The sequence below is a fragment of the Pectinophora gossypiella genome, chromosome 5 (genome assembly GCF_024362695.1).
Source record: "Pectinophora gossypiella chromosome 5, ilPecGoss1.1, whole genome shotgun sequence".
Classification (NCBI taxonomy): Eukaryota; Metazoa; Arthropoda; class Insecta; order Lepidoptera; family Gelechiidae; genus Pectinophora; species Pectinophora gossypiella.
Window position 1 is genome coordinate 9,028,983 of NC_065408.1, and position 20,610 is coordinate 9,049,592.

Sequence of the window (20,610 nt, forward strand, 5' to 3'; positions counted from 1 at the left end):
ATTCGTGTGCCAAGCTTTTTACTTAAACGGCTTATCGTTGCATCGTAGGGTATTTTTATAGCGGATGCGAGTCGATGAGATGAATCTAGCTCGGGCGGTTGGAGCCGGCGTACGAGATGAGACGAGGCGGAGGGCGCTGGCCGCCGTCGCTCGCTAGGTTTGGGCGTCGCTGCGTCTCGGCTCCCGGCTCGGCCGGTGCGCGGCGGCCGCCGGCGCGGCTGTGCGCACTCGGCCACGCACGCTTGGAGCGCGACCCAGTCCGCTCTGACGTTTAGCCGAGCCGCCGGTGTCGCCGTGTCGCACCGCCCCGCGACCCTGTCGTACATTACATTCTGCGCACTCGGGGTAGGCCAGTAGCGGGCGCGGCGAGAGCCGGCCCGGGACCCAGCACGCGCGATCCCGAGCCGCGCCGCAGCCTCCAGCTGCTCGTGTTTACAAGCGCCGCGCGCTGCAGCGCACCGGGCGCTCTCTGACCTGCAACCGACATACACCCTTCGTTTATTATTCAGCGCTGTGAATTTTTAACTTTGCGAACGACCGACGATAGAGGTATTTAATGCTTATCGAACCCGACTCTCGCCAGAGAGAGCAGTCTTAGTGCACATTAGTGTCACGAACCGCTCAGAGCATCGCATCGAAACCGAATTGTCATAGTCATTTGAGTGATTTCACATCTCCATAAATATGGGTGCTAAAGAGAGTGTGGAGGCTGCTAAATTTTCTGCGCAAAATTGGAACAATTTCGAGGTTCGTAGTACCTTTAGATTAATTTGCACATGGAGTGTTTGTGCCCCCTCCCCTCGTGTATGTTTATAACAATAGGCCATTTTGTGCCTTTAAATAATGTTTAAATAATATATCGTTGCAATTATACGAAAATATAATACTATTTTGTGCACAGTTTGTTGAGAAATCAGTATTTGCATGTTCACACGTTTAGTTTATTATAATAAATCAACAATCAATAATACACGGAATAATTTTGATACGTCATTGGAAGATTGTGTGTTCTAGTCACTATTTGTTTATGTGGAAATGTGTGGTGTGATGTGTTATCTGAATGTTGTGATCGTGTCCCCGCTAGCGAGAAACCAATCCTTAGATCAAGACACATAAACTTGGTTAATATCGGCCATGAAACTGTATACGGTGGCGGCACCGCTCGCGCTGAGCCGAGGGACGAGCGAGCTCCATTGAGCATCACTCGATACATGCCGACCACTATACTTTACTTGAGTTAACTAAGATTGCATAGTGATGTGATATCCTGTTACATAAACATACATATCCGATTTACATTAGTACAGTATTGTAATACATACCGTTTGTCCGAGTTCTAATACAATAACTTAAATAGAACTTTAGTCTGATAGCCCACTAAATGAGATGTAGGTTCTAAAAGTCGTGATGTCATTACTATAGATGGATGCCTGCGTGTTTGTTGATAGTATTACCATAAAATTAATAGGTGGATACTACGTAACTATAATGACTACATCTATAAATGTATTGTGTGAGTGGGATTCTGTTTTGTCTGACCAATTTAAAATGAGAAGTCGAGTAAGTTGACCCACACACAGACTAATCTTGCATGATTGAAGGCCCTACCGCTGAGATCGAAATGCGTCCCTTGAATTTTAATTACTATGGATACAACATCTATTCGTGTCTGTCTTATAAAAACTTTCCATAAGTACGACGCAATTAAGAACTCCTTTTCGAAATTGGCTTCGGTTTTTTGGCCTAGTCAAGAAAGTGTCATAATCGTGTTCCTAATGGTTTTTAGTTTCAGCAAGTATTTAACGGTCATTGCCTTGGAAATTAACAAGGCACTTGATTGATGCCATAGTATGTAGGGAACAGGCCAGCACGCACTGAAACTCATAAGGCTTCTAAACGCTATCAAAATATCGAAGAAGCCAATACTAGGGTTGTCTACGCTAGTCAACAGATTATTTTAAAGCAATTAATATGTTTTTTATCATCTACTATTTGAATTTATATAGAAGCTTTCGAAAAAAAAAACCTATCAGGTAAAGAACATTTAATTTAAAGTAAGGGACTACAGAGTCGATAATAAGTAATCAAAGATATTGTATAAAGTTGAACAACAACTTAGCACCTCGGTGATGCAATAGTCGTGAATTGACATTCGCTGGGTATAATTCTGCGCGTCAAGTGAACCGTGTCTCGGTTCAATCAAAGGTTATTTAAATTTTATTTTAGAACATATTGTAACTGTTCTATCATAGTATGTACCTATTCATTATATACTAGCTATTTGGTGAAGTATATCGATATTATTCATATTTGTGATAACCTTAAGAAACATCTTTTTAAAATAAAATTGTCGCTTACCAAGGGGTAAAAAGGTTAAAATTAGAAGCAATATTACGATGTATTTCTTTTTACTTTCCCGTGCATGTACATTTTGCTTCATCATCTTTTCAAATAACATAATCATTTAATGCATTTAGAATCTATACTAAAAATTTAATTAAGTACTAAACGCACTTAACTAATTACCAAGGCCCTTCAATCAAGATTGCATTCCCACATTTTATTGTCAGTATAATTATATTAAATCATTAAAAAAAAAAAGTTTTCTTGAGATTAAAATTTGCGAGGGCTTTGGTTTTTGAGTTACCTATGCATGTGTTTAAAACTGAATTTTAAATGAAACGAAATTTATAAAGTCCGATAATTTAATTTATCTCAAAATGAAAAGCTTTCACTGCAATTGTTTGATTGGCGTATGGAACGCATCCTGCACAAAACTTATAAATAAATAATTAAAATAATAATAAAAATAAATCTAATAAAAATGTTCATAATGATAGAGCTATTATTGTCTAAAGATAATGATTAATGTTTGATTATTGTTTATAAAAAACAAAACATAGAACTATATACAATTACTAGTAACAATACTGTTAGGTTAACAAATAGTAACCATTCTTGTTTGATAGTATTTTTTTTGTATTACTAACAATAATCAAACTGTTTGTTCAGTGTAATGTATCAAATAGAGCTCTATCACGTATTTTAAATCTCATGAAATCCTTGACAAGACTAATATTGAATTAAGTAACTCAAAACGAATAATCACTTGCGAATAAATAAAACTAAAAAAAATATACCTATGCGTACCTATTACTGCGTACTAGGTACCCTTCGTCAATGGGGGCCATATCAGCAGACGCCACAGTCATACTAGACGCACATAATTCAAGTCGAAGGATTTCACGAAATTGTCGACCACGCTATTTACACCTGGGGGGTATACTGAAGTGTGTGTTGCAGCATGGCGGCGTGAAGCACCACTACAGGCACGGCACACAGCGGTCGCAGAGCCTCAACCGCGGGCACTCCCTCTCGCGAACCGATGGCACCTGGTGACATCACGGGACCGCGGGTAAACAGCATATTCTATTGTTGTTGTTGTTGACAATAGTAAGTAGGCGTGAGAGCTCCGTAGAAAGAACGCCTGACTTATATCGTTACACACACACACACACACACACATCACCAGCCCATTAACGTCCCCACTGCTGGGGCACGGGCCTTCCCTATGGATGGATAGGGAGATCGGGCCTTAAACCACCACGCGGGCCCACTGCGGATTGGTGGTTATTAACGACTGCTAATGCAGCCGGGACCAACGGCTTTACGTGCCTTCCGAAGCACGGAGGAGCTCGAGATGAAAACTTTTTTTTGTGGTCACCCAACCTATGACCGACCTTTGCGAAAGTTGCTTAACTTCAACAATCGCAGACCGAGCGCGTTTACCGCTGCGCCACCGAGCTCCTCAACACTTACATCGTTACATCGTAAGTCAATTCTGTGGAAATCCAGATGTCAACTCTTCGGCTTCGGTAAACTGACCCTGTGAAAACGTGATAACGCTAAGGAGATAATGACATTTTATTACGTCCATTGAATTTGTTATTATTAATGTATGTTGTTTTAAGTATCTCGGGCCTATGGAGTCCCAAACTTATTAATATTAATATTATTATTGTTATCTTTACCCTTTTTCTACTAATATTTTTGTAATAATGGGTTTACATGCCTGTAAATAAAGAACTTTATTATTATTATTATTAATGTAGTTCGGTATGATGGAGGCCAAATCTCCCACAGAATAGGTATCTCTTGCACCTAAAAAGAGATCGATATAAGTTCGCCATGAAATGCAGAGGGATCGCTTAAGACAGTGAGAAATGGTAAAGAGGAGGTCTATGCCCAGCAAGACCATGCAAAAGTCTTCAATCTGGACCCGAATATCTTACATATTAATTAATTTTGGTGCAAGTTTTTTACTTGCTACTTATGTAGTATATGTTAACAAAACGGATATTTGCAGGCAGCATAGTGCAGTGCGCTGAGTGCGGCACGCGCAGTATGGGCAACAAACTATCGTCGTGCTCGTGCGCGCCAATCCTGCGCAAGGCGTACCGCTATGAAGACAGCCCGTGGCAAAACTCGCGTCGCAGAGACGGACATCTGCTCAGGTAAACATACGATCATACATGTATTTGACTCTTGCCGTGAAGAATTACTTAGTTACACGACACTGTGTGGAAATTTCTGTACTGTCCTTATAATGGATAAATATCTGATAAGGTAAACAAATGAACAGCAGCTCACATTCTTGACAATATTTGGCTATTGCCACGAGGTAATGGTTGCTAGTAATACTTCAGAAGCAACCTGACACGTGAAGTATAGTAACAAGTAAAGAAACAGTCACTAATTAATTATTTAAAGATATTTAAAAATATATTACATGGACTGTAGTTTACAAATATTGGAATCAAAAACTGGAGAGGTGGCAATACAAATCTTATATTCCTGTTTAGTGTTGCCAGATCCCGAAATACTAAGCTAGTAGTGAAAGATGGTAGGTAGGTTAATCTTATCTTATCTAGCCTATTCGATTCCACTGCTGGGCAAAGGCTTCCCCTTGATTTTTCCACTTCGCGGTCTGCTTCGACTTCTACCTCTATACCCGCCTTCAGATGCCCAGTAGGTAACGACTCGTCGCCATCGTTCTGGATGCATCCGATAAACGTGTCCGGCCCAGTCCCACTTCAGTTCTTAGGTAGGTTAGTAAATAATAATGAATGAGAACGTCTAGTCCCTAAAAATTCGGGAGATGATTGTGGTTATTCATGATTATGTTTTGGCTCTTGGCATAAATAATTATTTCATTTCCCTCAGACGAGACGAGACGCTACGTAACTTGATTCACGAGAAGTTGCAACAGCGCATTCTATACAACTATGAGGACAGTGTAGAGACAGTTAGGTATCTGTTTAGGTAAACAAACGGTCACCGGCTCACATTCCTGGCTATATTTGGCTCTTGCCATGATGAACTACTCACTATTCTACGTATAGTAACGTCGTAGATGCGGCCTGATTTGGTTCATTGGGAGCAGACGTGACACATCCATCCTTAGTTTGTCCGTTTGAAGCACTGCAGTTACAACATTTTATGAACAACGAACAGAATAAAAGCTATTATAGCCAGTTATAGTGATTCTGGAAACCAAAAGGCACGAATGAAAAAAGTAAATAAGTAATAAATCTTACAAAGTGAAAATTTAGACTCTCTGGACAGAAAGAAAACCCGGTGGTGTAATGGTAACACGCTCGTCTCGGCTTGATAAGAGCTGCGGGTTCAAATCCCGTCCGAGTCAGTTTTTTTTTCTCTTTGTGAGTTTCCCTAAGCACGGGTAAGTGCTATAAAAACAAAACTCATCTATATCATCTTGTCCCTCACTTCGTTGTGGTTACTATTACATTTCGCTAATCAAATTCAGTTACTTTTTATATAAATGTAGGCACATTATCTTGTGCTATTATTATAATATTATTTAAAAAAACATCTAGATATACTTTGCTCTAATCTAATTATAGAACCAGACGTTTTGAAAACAAATACTCACAGCGATGCTATTTATCTGACGCACCGTAAATGGATGGCTTTGGTTATCGCTGTCGCAATCTCAGCACATCAAGATGCCACTCTTCCGCTTGCCATTAGCCATATTTTCATGCGACTTTTTTCTACTTGTAGGGTAACTAGGGTAAGTATACTTAAAAGAGTTGAATATTAATAAACCTATACTTGCTGAATCCTATGAATGCAGAAACATCTTTATGATAATTATAGGGAAATGGGGCTCTACCACGATGCTCGACTGTTTGTTGACGGAGACTTGCATATTTGCATGTGTGTTTTGGAAACCTACTGCATAACATAACTAAAGAGTCCATTGGGGTGGAGTAAGCTTTATAACGGTAAATTTTAACGCTGACAAGAATATTCAGTTACGTTTGGGAAAGGACATGACATAGATAAGGGACATTCAGACAGGACAGTACGCATACGGGTGATATGGTCGAGTAACCATAGATGTCCTTTTCTGTCAAATTATTTCTATGAAAAAAGAGTAAAATTTACAAGTAATGTTCATCTCATCAAGTGTTTTATCGGCTTGTGAACCTCGTTATTGGTTTATCTTAAGTGCAGTCGTCACTAAGGCTATTGGGTCGACCATTATAGGCGATACGGCTCACCACCTGTCACGTTGGTCTAACAGAAAGCTCGGTGAGGCGTGGGTGCTCAGTTCATCTTGCGATGGATGTTTCCTAGATCTGTTGGGAATATAGTCATGGGCTTATGTTACGTTGTTTTTACCTCGTTTATTTGTGTGGAAAAGAAATGTATACGTTTTTACAATAAGATTCCCATTGACATTCAGAATTTGCCTTTCAACTGTTTTAAGACAGTAGTTAAACAAAAACTTTACAAAAAAGGTTATTACAAAGTTAGTGATTATTTAGAAGATATGAATGCATGGGATTAACTGTCTGAGAACTGATATTAGGCAGCTAAATTACTCAATTGTATACCAATATTTTATGTTTATTTTTATTTTTTTAAAGAACGTCTAGGGCCCTCTGCCGAGCTTTTTCTTGCAGCTTCTTTTCCCCGGCTATACAGGTTGTGAGAAGCTGCAGTAGTTTTAGGCGGATGAGACGTTCGTTATGTAAAATTGACGATTCAAAGTGTAACTATGTTACCTACTGAATAAAGATATTTTTGAATTTGAATTTGAAATAATGACTGTTCCCATTAGTGGTTTGAAATAAGATTTAAAACTGTATTTAACTTTAACTCTATTGATTATGGCATGTTTGTAAACAAACCAAAATACAGGTAGTTTTAAGTTTTATAGTATGCATGTGTATATGTATCCATAGTTATAAAGGTAAACTATAGTAAACAACTTTCTGTTTACTCGTATTCACCGAACTTGTTTATCGGATGTAAGCTTTTCAACCTATTTTGTTACCTACAGTTACAATCCCATTGCCAGTGAACTGCGCAGTACTCAGTCAGCAGTACTCTTCTCGATGTTTGAATTTTATTTCGTTCCACCGGTTTTTAATTGTGATTAAATATTGATACACGGAATAAGTGAGGTTAAGACCTAGAGCGCACAATATTTAGCCTTTTGGCAGACTCAAAAGGAACCTTCTCTCTACGTTTTTCTCAACATGTTACCATGGTGCTATGGTTTTCTGCTGCCATTACGTACTGTGATTATCTGTATATATGTCTACCATAACACTATTTACTAATCTCTTCATATATTAGTAAGTAAAATAATGTGTATGAAGTATTACATTTAGGCGAAGATGGGAGCCATCGGTACGGCAATGCAGGACGGAAGGGGCAAGTCACAGGGACTGTAACCTGCAACCTGACAGAGGGCAGCAGTAACTGTCAGTACTATTCAGAGGCGGAGGACAGGAGTCCTAGTATGGCTTTTTAATAGACTACTCTGGGCGCCATCCCACTTGCGTCAGGCAAGAGGGAAACCACTGCCCTATTTTTCCCTAAAAAAGTAGCATTAATGCTACACCGACAAGAGCGTGGCTCTTAAATTGATGATGATGATAACATTTAGGCGAAGTCAATTCCGGCCAAGTAGTTAGTGTCATATCAGGAAAGCCTACAATACCTAAGTCACGTCAAATAAAGGCGAAGTCAAATAAACATAGAGGAGACTCAAATTTCAGACCCCACCCGTATCAACTATACGACCTGTCACAATGTAACAAAGTATTGTGCAGCTCGTGCCCAGTGTTCAAATATGTATGTAATGTCCCCAGTGATGTGCACGCAATGCTGTGTAGGCAGGACATGGGCGAAGGCCGCAATAATCACATCCACAGTATCACGCAACACACGGAACCATAGGAAAATAGATTTATTTAGAACCAAAAAGCTCGTATACTAGTAAAAAAAATGTTTCTTTTTTTCTTTCTAAAAACGATATACCACGTTTGGCTGCTTGTCTTCTCGGGCATTTCGTCAAAACCGACAAGATGAACTGTATACTTTCTAGCGTGATGAACCATTATATGGGCGATGTCGTACAAACCGACAACACGGATTGTTGTGGACCATTATATATGGTATGGCGGGCTGATCATCTGTTACCGTGTTCATCATATCCATCTCTGGACTTCACGTCAAAAGCGGTAGATAGCGGTAGATGATAGAACCCTGTTGCATTAAGATATTTGACATTTAGTAAGACTTATTACAGAAAAAAAATCAAAGAAGTTGATGTGACATGGTACTAAAGCGTGACCGCAAAATCACGCAATAGATGGAATCACAGAAAAAATGATTTATTTAGAACCCCGAACGAGTTCACACGACGAAGCGAAATTAACTTCAGCTATAATTTATTGGTTGACCCAATTAATGCAGACAGCTTGCAGATAGGCACTTAGTTGTGGGATGCTTTATGCAAAACTTTTAAAAGACCCACTACTCTTTTCACGTCAATCTATGTACAAATTAAAATTACTTTTAGTCTCATTGATGTATTATAGAATTAATACTCACATCATAATAATTATATATTTTTTATAAAAAAGTGCCTTTCAATTATTTTTACTAAAAACCGCCTGTTTACCTATAAGTTTAACATACATACATACATACATAAACTTACGCCTATTTCCCACCGGGGTAAGCAGAGACTATAGAATTCCATTTGCTTGAATCCTGACACACTTCTCTTGCTTCCTCCACATTCATCAATAGCTATAAGTTTAAATTTAAAAAAATATAGTATTGCTGTTAGTACTTGACAAAAGTGTGTAAAGAAGAGTCAAAAAAGCAATTGGGTCGTGTACCTACTGGGTTCAAGATAAATTATGAAATTCTGGTTACTAAATAAAGAAAGAGGAAAACTAACGAAAAAATATTTTCTTTTCTCTATTTAAGTTATTATGTTTTTTTTTAATTAAAATTAATAAGTAAGTTTAGTAATAGAAAAAATAAAAACAAAACTTATTCTTTATTATGTCATAAATAGAAACAGGTAACAATTTTATTATAATAATACAATTTGTCACATAATCAGTAACATACGTAACTTCGTCACGTCCAACTACGCGTTTAAGTGTTCTGATTCTGAAATTCCTAAATTCCTGGTGCAAACGAACCCATTACACTAGTGGCATTGCCCCGTTGCACAGCCACTGACAGGCGTTGGACCAGGTAAGACGCAGACCTAGGGTCACCCCCTCTGACTTTGAGTCTCCGGCCGATCTCCCTGATCAATTCCCTCGCCTCGCTACCCCAAGGACCTGCAGTCTCAAAAGCCACGGGCACAAAAACTATTTAACTTATTTATGAATTTTAATCAAGAAAGTCGTAATAATAAGTCCGACATTTTATCACGTTCTTCTATGACGTTAGAGTGTGCCTCATATAAATTCTAGAGTAATTTCGTGTTTTCGTAAAATAAGTGATTTGACTTGTTGGCAACTAGCCTATTGTGCCCGGTTAATGGCAGTAAGCTCGCCCCCTATTACATGGGACTTAAACGTAGCAGGCGAGTAGTACACCTCTGTCTACCCCCTTCGGGGATACATGCGTGATGGTATGTTATGTTAAAAATCAGACTTTAGAAATTATGGGATGCGCAGCATTCTCCCGGGTTAGAGCCCTCAGCGCTCCCCATTTGTCCGGCCAAGTAGTTAATGCTATTTGCGGCAAATCTACAATAAGTCACGTCATATAGCAAGTTTTTCGTGCAAATTAAAGTATAATATAATGAGAAAAATATTTCTCACTGGTTCGACAATCGAACTAACGAACTAATGAATCGAACTAGGGTGACAACAAACATTCTCACTAGTTCGACGATCGAACTAATGAATCGAACTAGTGAGAACAACCACCAAAACCCCCGGAAATGGCTCATGTAACGATTACTTACATCAGTAAATAGTCACCGGGATCAACGGCTTAAAGTGCGTACCGAAGCACGGGTCATCTTACTTTCGGACAATCAGGTGATTAACCTGTAATGTCCTAAGCAAACTAGGGATCACAAAGTGATTTTTGCGATATGTCCCACCGGGATTCGAACCCGGGGCCTCCGGATCGTGAGTTCGACGTCCAACCACTGGACCACAGGCCGCCTAGCAATAATAATAATTATAATAAACGCTTATTTAATACTCATAGTATATTAGGTATTAGACTTTCCATTACCAGTTTACTTTACTCTTATAATCTAAGACAGTACATAGTATAATGCATTTTCCAGACTGTGGGCGGAGGTGTTCCACGTGTCAGCGAGCGGCGCCGGCACTGTGAAGTGGCAGCAGGTGTCTGAAGACCTGGTGCCTGTCAACATCACCTGCATCCAGGACTCGCCCGAGTGCGTGTTCCACATCACCGCTTACAACTCGCAGGTCGACAAGATCCTCGACGTCCGGCTACTGCAGCCTGGTATGTTGCCCACAATTCATTTCACTTATTACTTCATCATCATCTTATCATTTTTCCAGGGTCCGCTTCATGGGCGGATCCTAAGGGGAGGGGGGCCTTCATGGTGGTCATGACCTCCCCTGGGCCACAGGTGGGGTCATGGGTGGCCCCTACAATTTTCTCTAATTCTCTACAGAGATAGGTTGTCTGCGACCTGGTGACCCTGACATAAAATCTGGATCCGCTCCTGGTCTCTGAAACGTATTTTCGGGAATGTGGGTTTTCTCACGATGTTTCCTTCACAATTGACACATGATAAACATTTATACCCAAAGATGAATTCGAAAATGTGTTCAAATATCATTAGTTTAGAGGCCTGTGCTGGAATTTGAACCTGCGGCATCAAAGTGAGAGTCAAGCGTTGTCCAACTGAGCTACCACAGCTCCATTAATTTAACTAATTACCTATTATCATGGTTAATTTCCTTATTACCTACTATTATAAAATAGAATAGTCGCTGTGGTCCTGTCGTGGTCTTTTCATCTCAGACGGAGGGCACCGGTTCGAACCCCGGTACTAGACTTGCTAATTGCTCGCTAATTTATTTAAGTGCAATTTTCACTAACTGTTGCCTCGAGCATTATATATCACGTCTATCGGTCTAACAAAAAGCTCGGTGAGTTGTCGGTTCTTAGTAACTCTATTTATAACCTGCGTGGTCGGGATTCTCTAAGGGAGCTGTTAAAAGAAATAAATTATAAATATTATGTTTGCACGTAAAAATGTATCTCTTCTTCCGAGAAACTGTGAAAGGCATAATAACAATACAAGGAATAAAATCGCTATTCAAAATTCTAAATTAAGTAAATTAAATTATTCTTTTTCGGGTTTATGTATACGTTTTTGCAATAAAATACTAGATAATATTTTGAATTTTTCAGAAAATAAATTTAAAGCTCACTTTATGTAAGAAACTTATTATAAGAATAATGATTATCTGAATGATAAAAATGCCTGGTAGTAATTGTGTTCCTCTAGTTATTAAATACTATGTATTGCAAACCTACAATGATTTAAAAGAGGATCTGTTGCACTTATCTCAGCCAAAAAATGACGTAGATTCAAAAATGTTACATTACCCTTCAATAAGTTTATCCAAGACAGTTACGTTGAATCAATGATTCTGATTTCTCGCGTAATTGGGATATACGTAAGTCGTAAGCTTATGAATGGAATAAACAATAAAACTATGTATAGAAAGGACACTTTCTGCCCCGCACTGATACGAGCTTGATTTACCTCACCCCCGATGGGAACCACTTTCATCATCATCATCATCATCAGCCGTACGACGCCCACTGCTGGGCAGCGGCTTCCCGCGACCTTCACCAGATCGTCGGTCCACCTTGTAGCGGGCCTACCCACTGAGCGTCGTCCGCCACGTGGTCGCCACTCCAGAACCTTTCCGCCCCAGCGGCCATCAGTTCTCCTCGCTATGTGTCCTGCCCACTGCCACTTCAGCTTTGCAATTCTCCGAGCTATGTCGGTGACTTTAGTTCTCCTGCGGATCTCCTCATTTCTGATTCGATCCAGCAGGGAAATACCGAGCATAGCTATCTCCATTGCCCGCTGAGCGGCACCGAGCCTCCTCCCGAGAGCCATAGTAAGCGGCCACGTCTCACTGCCGTAGGTCATCACTGGCACTGGTCAAAGATTTTCGTCTTGAGACACTGAGGTATTTTGGACGAGAAGATATTCCGTAGCTTCCCGAACGCTGTGGTGTGTGGTATTGTATAGTTCCTCTTCGTATACAGTCGCTGAACTTTCAATTTTGCTGCAAAGTGTGGCATTCGTAGGTGGCAAGCAGGTATTATGTTATGTTGTGGGCGAACCGAATTTAAACTTCAGTAAATGACTAACAAAAGAACATAAACAGGGGAATGAGTAAGTTGGTATTGGTACCTATTTAATTAGACCAAAGTTGAACACAAATATTTTTTTTTAATAATGTAAATGATGAAAAGTTTTAGGATCAAGTTCTACCTGTCTTACAAAGTATGTGTAAAATATTATTATCCTATTTATCTTTATTATTTGTGTAACTTTACAAAAGAGACTTTAGGAGATTTTCTCTATCGAAAATTAGGAAGATAAAACAATGTATTTAAGACTTCCAAACTACCACAGACAAGCCTCGTTTACAAAAACACTTTAACACAAAATGTGGGACTGCTTTTGTCCTCAAAATTTGCAAAAGTCGGGGAAATAAAAAGTGTAATCGAAGTGTAGTTCCGTGCCGACAGTATAGTGCATTTTACGAGGGCAATTCGGAAGATACGCCGCCGGCTACAGTAACCCAGTTTTAAATTTACACTAGGTATCGACCGTCTTCTGCTCTCGTGTGGGTTCTGAGATCAATGACCGACCTCATCAACCCTGGTGTCAGGATTAGAATCCTGTCATGACTACATACTTACTTAAGTAAATAGTAGCCAAGACCGACTGCTTAACGAGCACAATCAACCACTATCGGACAATCGGGTGATCAGCCTGCAATGTCTTAACCAAGCCAGGGATCACAAACTATTTTTTGTGATATGTGGGATTTGAACCCGGAATATCTGGATCGTGAGCCCAACGCTCAACCACTGAACCACGGAGGCCGTCTATCCATCGTGATCTTCTAGGTACACGAAACTGTTTGAACGTAAACTACAGTGCTATGTTTATACTTGGAAATGGAGAAGCCTCGTTTCCTGTAGCCTGAGATTGTTTTATAATTGTACTGAATTTTTTAAATTATGCATTATATCATTTTTTTTACAACTAAAATACAAAAAATGGCTATTACAATACCTAAATACATTATAAGTTTTCCTAATAGATGTATGCTCTTTTCACCTCTGCCTACCCCTTCGGGGATACAGGCGTGACGCTATATTATTTTATGTTTCATAAAAAGTCGCATAGACCGTTTGTATGAAAAACACCTTAAAAATATTAACACTTGTTTTATATCTTCAATAAAGCGCTGCTTTATGAATATTCCTGTTATCTTTTGCTCAATAATATACCATTAGGTAGCGTTTTAGCTTAGAATACATATTATTTCATAGGTCCAGACGGAGTGAAGACGAACACAAAAGTTTCATTATTTCGCCCTGATACCTATTTTTTCTATAGTTAAAACACCCGTATAAACATTCTCATGATATAAATAATATCCACTTGAGAGTTCCACGCGTTGTTGGCAGGCACGCGCATCGGTCAGGCGTCGGAATGCTTCGTCTACTGGAAGGACCCGATGACCAACGACACTTGGGGCCTCAACTTCACCTCGCCCATCGACGCCAAGCAATTCCGGGAGTGCTGCGTAAGTTGCCATAGTTACCTTCAAAATAGTGCTGATTCCAGTATACACCATCACATTTTATTTTAAGTTATACCTGTCATTTTCTTATCTGCCGAAAAGGAAAGGGACGGGTAATCGATAGCGATAAAAATTGTGGAACACACGTCAATGTTAGGTAGAATTTTAAACAACCCTCTCAAAATTTTATATTGACCAATAAATAACCCGACAGAATTCATTTCACCCGACAGCACACGGCAAACGAGTTACATATCAACAGCCTATTTGTTTCGCATTATAAAATTAACAGCTGTCAATCATCCGTCCCTTTCGTTTTCGGCAAATAAGAAAATGACAGGTATATCGTGACAGAAAAGAGTAGGCAAGTTCTTCACTTATATCCGATCCGAATCCGTGAAAATACTGAACTAAAAAATACTCAGAAAAATCGGATAACGGATATTCTTAAGTATCGGATGTAATACGTGATCCGTGTCGGATGCATTGGATAACCACTCTTACAAACAAAGTAATGAACTGATGACGTTGACAAGAACCTTTTGACATTGTGCGGATACCTAATATGCCTTACTTTTATCTTAAATCTTACTCGGATGGCGCGATGTATGCGGGTTGTATACCACTAATCTTATTATTTTATGGATTCCTATGTGGGTCGAAATGGCGTCCGTATTTGAAATTATTTTTGTCTCTACGGTGTGGAACCGAGCCTAAATCGCGCCATCTGGATAAACTTGCAATTAAATGTATCAAAGTTCTTGTCACCATTTCGCATCACTACTTACTCTAACGCGGTTGTTAATCGATCAATAAATTGCACTGCAAATTTGCACTTGTTGAACCCTTTATCTCACAAAAATAATGCAGTTGTTTCCATTTGCTTTCCTTTTGATGAATTAAATAATTTAGTATGATTTATGGGACAATTAGGCTAAACAAAATGCACATTGAATACAATATGAACGGCTCGAGGTCTTGCTAGATTTCACACTTTACAAACCCCTAAGACAACCTCTTGTTTGCACATTAAATCCGTCACAATATAATTATCTGCCTTTATAGTGATATTTGACCTTTCGTTTCAATAAAACACCCGTTTGGTTCACATTAAAGTACAGTAACAGTAAAATCAGCCCGGACCAAGACAATTTACGGATTGTTTTGTATTTTAGTCACCATCATTCAAATTCTCACGCAAGGCTTCGTCGAGCTACAGCCTGAAGTTGGAGCCTCCTGGCAGCAAGCAGAAGTTCAAGGCCAAGAGGAAGCCGCTCTCCACGCCGGCCAGCCCCAATCGATCGAGGTACTTATTATTAAGTAAATTTTTGGACGTACATTGACCAAATTGAGGTAGAAAAGGTTCAGCACGATATACTCTGAACCGGAGTGCGTGTATGAAACGATTGATGAATGTGGAGGAAGCAAGAGAAGTATGTCAGGATCGAAGCTCGATCGATGCTTACCCCGGTGAGAAATAGGTGTGAGTTTATGTGTGTGCTCGTGTGTAAATTTTTGAAAATACTTACCTTGTTAACATTTGGTTACAAGTATGAGCCAAAGACAATCTAATGCAAAATGTAATGCGCAAACACTTACTGACACTGTAGTTATATTTGCGCCACACAAATTACATAACAAGGCGTTATCAAAAATGTACCCACATAACCAATATTTAGAATCAACGACATGTAAACAAACCATGGCTAATATTCTCGCCAGTCTAATGCCTGGTATGCGTTCGTATTTATGTGTCATTGAAGTCAACGGATACGTTGTGAATTTTAATTAGCATAATTTATATGGTACAAAAACAAAAAATCTGCAAGAATACCTTCCAATGCCTTGTACCACTACCCTGTAATGACGGGTGTGAGTTTACACATGAATGTATCGATCGAGTGAGTTATAATGCCCTTAAAGCATGAAATACCTATGTACCTATATTTAAGGATAATGTATGTTTACAGTTTAACCTACGGCCGCGAGCCGCAATGCACATGTATGACCCAAGAACAATACGCCCGTCTGAGAGCACAAGACCCCCGTTATCGTAAGTATACACAAATCTTTATAAAATGCTACATTACAGTTATACACTAGACACTTTGTACTTTATTTATCAATAAACACAGCAAAGTTACTGAATCATTACTTCAACGCTATCCGCTAACTCCTCACCGACAACCAATCAGTTTCCTTATTTGTTTCTTCCGCATAACCCCGAGGGACAGGCTTGCCAAACATCTTGATTACTTTGAACTGGCGGTGTGACCTTGAAAGCCCTTTGATAAATACACTGCTGCACTTTTCCCTGGGTACCTATAGGTACTTACTTTATTTTTCCACTTGTGAAACGTCTTTGACACTTAGTTCCTGCCATATTTATGTTTATAAAATCACATGAAAGGCCATACGATCCCTTTTATCGACTAGGGATGGTGTAGTGTGGAGCATACTTACACGATCCAGTGCCTGAAAAATGTAAAGAGCAGTAGAAAATAATGTTTATTCTGGGTCAGGTTCAGGTTTCAGTCGTTTAAGTTAGCTGAACGAAAACAAAGTTCAACTTACGAACGAAACAAGCTACGTAACTCGTTGAAGCGATTGCATTTTGGCTAGGCTCTTTAATTGAAATTGAAACATGCTGATTCAAAGTATTCTTTTCTGCACAATACACACTATTGTACTCCATCCACCCCACATTGCTAACGCTTTACTGCATAAGGTTCATCGACACTTCCGCGCACGACGACCCGCGCCATCGAGACGGACGCCGCCGCCAGTAGCGGCACAGCCGGCAGAACTGACAAGGTGGCTGCAGCCACTTCCTCCACCTCGCTCTATGACAACGTCACTAACTCACAGCCCGCACATCAGCCGCCACCTAAACGTGAGTTTGCACTAATTTCTTTATTTATTCAAAATGTTTTTCTGCTTGGATTTTAAAATATCAGTTACTTTGTAAACATACCTAATCTACTAATACTTAAAACACAATTAAGCTCAAACGAGCGTTTGATTATTTAGAAATTTTCAAGTATCAAGTGAACAAAAATAAATTCACAATATCAAGTGAATTTATTTTTTCTAGTTATATCCAAAAATAAACTGTAATAGATGGTTTATGATTATAACGTCTCAGAAATATACAGGGTGTTAGTGACATCGTAACGAATACTCAGGGGGATGATTCAGGCCATGATTCTGAGTTAATATCAAGTGGAATTTTTCGTCGCAAAATTCATGATTTTTTTTTAGTTTTTTTAAATTATTTTCAATTCTATACTTTTGCGATGAAAAATTCCACTTGATATTAACTCAGAATAATCAGCTGAATCATCCCCCTCAGTATTCGTTACGATGTCACTTACACCCCGCACAAGTACATACGGTAGCCATACAAGTAGGTATGGGTGTTAGTGACACCGTAACGAATACTGAGGAGGATGGTTCAGACCATGATTCTGAGTCGATATCAAGTGGAATTTTCAGTCTGAATATTTCTGAAAATTTTTGTGTTTTTTTAAATTATTTTCAATTCCATACTTTTGCGACGGAAAATCCCACTTGATATCATATCAGAATCATGGCCTCAATCACCCCTCAAAGTTTTCGTTACGATGTCACTAACACCCAGTATAATACCTAAGTTACTGTATGTTGAATTCCCTTGGAAATCGATCGAGCGATCCGATAAGGTGGTGAATGCCATCTGCGGCAAATTTGCGATATAAATATCAAGACAAAAAGGCAACCTGCGAATACTTGCCAAGAAATTAGTAGATAAGCTCGCCTCCATACTAACTCCAATCCAACAAATATCAGTGTCCTAAACGTTGGGATCCAAAGTGAAATATTAAATATTTGGCTACCAGAAACACCCATTAAATATCAGACCTCAAAGTTTCGGCCACCTCTATATTACTTACTGTCGCCTCGAACAAAGAGTGTTACTGACTGCATTTTCCCGTCTATTCCAGCGGCAGCTCGTCAGACCGAGTCTCAGCCTCCGACCAGGCCGCCGAAGTCCCAGGAGACTTCCACCATGACCACCAACACTTCTACGGCTCCCAAGACTGTCACCGCCTCAGTTGGCACACATGGAACTAGTGTGAGTATTTAAGAGCAGTAGAGAACTATTTAAATTCATAATTATTTTGGTCCTATACTGGACTGAAAGGGGTCAAATTTAATAACAGAACCCTTCCATCTGTTTATCTTTCCCGCGTGTCTTAAAAAGCGGCAGAGGGGTCCTTTCTAACATGATGGACCATTATATATTATAGGCAGATCACAATGTATATTATCATAGTATGCACATAAACCTTTTACTAAAATTCCCTTGAAATCAGAAATCAGAAATCAGAATCATTTATTCAACGTAATTATCATGGATAAACTTGTTGAAGGTCAATGTAACATTTTTGAATTTACGTCATTTCGCAAGGTGTTATGGCTGAGGAGAAGAAATGACAAGAAACTGCAACAGCAACACATCTTTTAAGAACCAATGAGAATATACATTACAAGTTATTTAATAACTAGAGGAACACATTCAATACCAGACATTTTTATCATTTAGGATTGTATTCCTAGATATTCCCTCTGTTTAGTGCAATAAAGTATATTTGTACATGTATCATTCCAGACCAGCGAAGAATCCCAGGCAGCATCCGGGGCAGCCCAGCACGGGCAAGACCTCAAGTCGGAGGGCGTGCAGGCGGGCGGCACTCTCACCTCCTCCAAGTCTTCTGCCACCTCCACGCGCTCTGGCAAGGAACACCTCCAGCACATGCCTAAGAGCATTGACTACGGAGACGGCAATGACTCGGTATGGACACAGTTGATTGAAAATTGTGACTACCTTATATACATATCATTTGATCACGATAGATCTTATAGCACCAGACAATCGAACCTGTGCGGTACCGGACAAGTTTGATCGTGTGGATGGCGCATCGCACCGCAATCAGTCTTGTCGCTATTCTACCTTAGTGCGCATAGGAAGTCATGTCTATTGTTAAGATAGAATTTAGCTCCTTCTTTTAGCCCATTTTTTCAGGTATCATAGAAAGGACAGTAGCTGCAAATAATACGTTTTTAGCTTGTCTTTTTACGGAGGCATGTCTTATGACATTATCACACACCGTTAGATCGGAAACGGCTGGACAGTCTGTGGTGCGGTGTGGTCTTGCGGAGTGAACGACCGCACAGCACCACATTATAGACTTCATGGTGCGGATCGCATAGATTCGATCGTCTATTTGTGCTTTTGCAGATCACAGTGATACAGTGCATTAAAATAATGCATAGCCCCCAGCTCCAAAAAAAAAGATATTTATTAATTAGAATAACAAACGCTTCCTAAAGTGAGATCCGCGGAACCTAGAGGTTACGTAAAAAAAGTCCCCAGAGTTTCGAGCAATTATTACCGGACATAATACCGAACTATAAAGTAATTACTTATTGCATTAATTATATTAATCACATTAAAAGTTATAGTCAGAAATAAAGTGATTCACTTTTAAAATGTTCTTATTTAAATTACTGTCATTTATTATGGGGGTAAGAGTAAAAGGTATTTAGTGGGTTTTCCGTTATCTTAAAACTTTGGGAAGCCCTGGTTTGGATTGTTTTCAGATGATGAATATGATGATAATAATAATTATAAGTAGTGCGTACAAAAAAGAAAATTTGAATTTTGAAACATTAAGTTTTAGTACTTACAGCGTAATACGGAACGTCCCATTACTTACAACGACAGTATATGCTATAGAACATTGATATATTTTAGGAACTTAGGACAACTTGCACTGATGCTTATTGATGAACCTTTCTTCATGAACATATTGATAGAAATTCAAAAAGGAAATTTAAATACTTATGTAGCTACATTGTCATTAACATGAAAGTAGAGTACTTACAAGCAATTTTCAACAACAAAATTTTAACAAAAGCTATGTATTATGTTTTATGCAGTCTCGTGAATCGGACAGACATTCGATGCACCACCACAACGTCATCAACAACAACACTTCAGGCTCTCGCCGCACGAAGTCCAAGAGCACTGAAGATATGAATATGGGTAAGTTGGTTCTTCAAAAAAAAAAAAATGTCGGTTGGTTGGGTTCGTAGCTGGACTGCGAGTGAAATAAAAATATAGAATGTGTTCAACTGCGTATTTACTCCACAATCACCTGATTGTCCGAAAATAAGATGATCCGTGTTTCGGAACACACGTTAAGGCGTTGGTCCCGGTTACTTTTACTGATGTAAGTTCGTAGTCGTTACATGAGTCATGTCAGGGGCCTTTGGCGGCTTAATAGTAACCCTGACACCAGGGTTGCTGAGGTTGGTAATCCACCTCACAACCCACACGATAGAAGAAGAAGAAGAAGACTCCACAATTATACCGAATGCA

General features: G+C 39.4%; 1 protein-coding gene across 11 annotated transcripts in view; it reads left to right on the forward strand.

Moving 5' to 3' along the window:
* Nucleotides 1–377: 377 nt before the first annotated feature.
* The window catches only part of LOC126366721 (protein still life, isoform SIF type 1), a 95,563-nt gene continuing 75,330 nt past the window's right edge, over nt 378–20,610 (forward strand). For 4 of the 11 annotated variants that reach the window (XM_050009925.1, XM_050009927.1, XM_050009929.1 and 1 more), the window contains exons 1-11: nt 379–549; nt 3,304–3,415; nt 4,367–4,514; nt 10,652–10,836; nt 14,071–14,189; nt 15,362–15,492; nt 16,157–16,239; nt 16,915–17,079; nt 18,170–18,300; nt 18,838–19,020; nt 20,169–20,274. In XM_050009925.1, coding sequence (XP_049865882.1) covers nt 4,405–4,514; nt 10,652–10,836; nt 14,071–14,189; nt 15,362–15,492; nt 16,157–16,239; nt 16,915–17,079; nt 18,170–18,300; nt 18,838–19,020; nt 20,169–20,274 — 1,213 coding nt within the window. In that variant the 5' untranslated portion in view covers nt 379–549; nt 3,304–3,415; nt 4,367–4,404. Of the gene's footprint in view, nt 550–3,303; nt 3,416–4,366; nt 4,515–10,651; nt 10,837–14,070; nt 14,190–15,361; nt 15,493–16,156; nt 16,240–16,914; nt 17,080–18,169; nt 18,301–18,837; nt 19,021–20,168; nt 20,275–20,610 lie in introns of all 11 variants that reach the window. The other 7 variants (XM_050009932.1, XM_050009935.1, XM_050009933.1 and 4 more) reach the window with 5 other exon arrangements.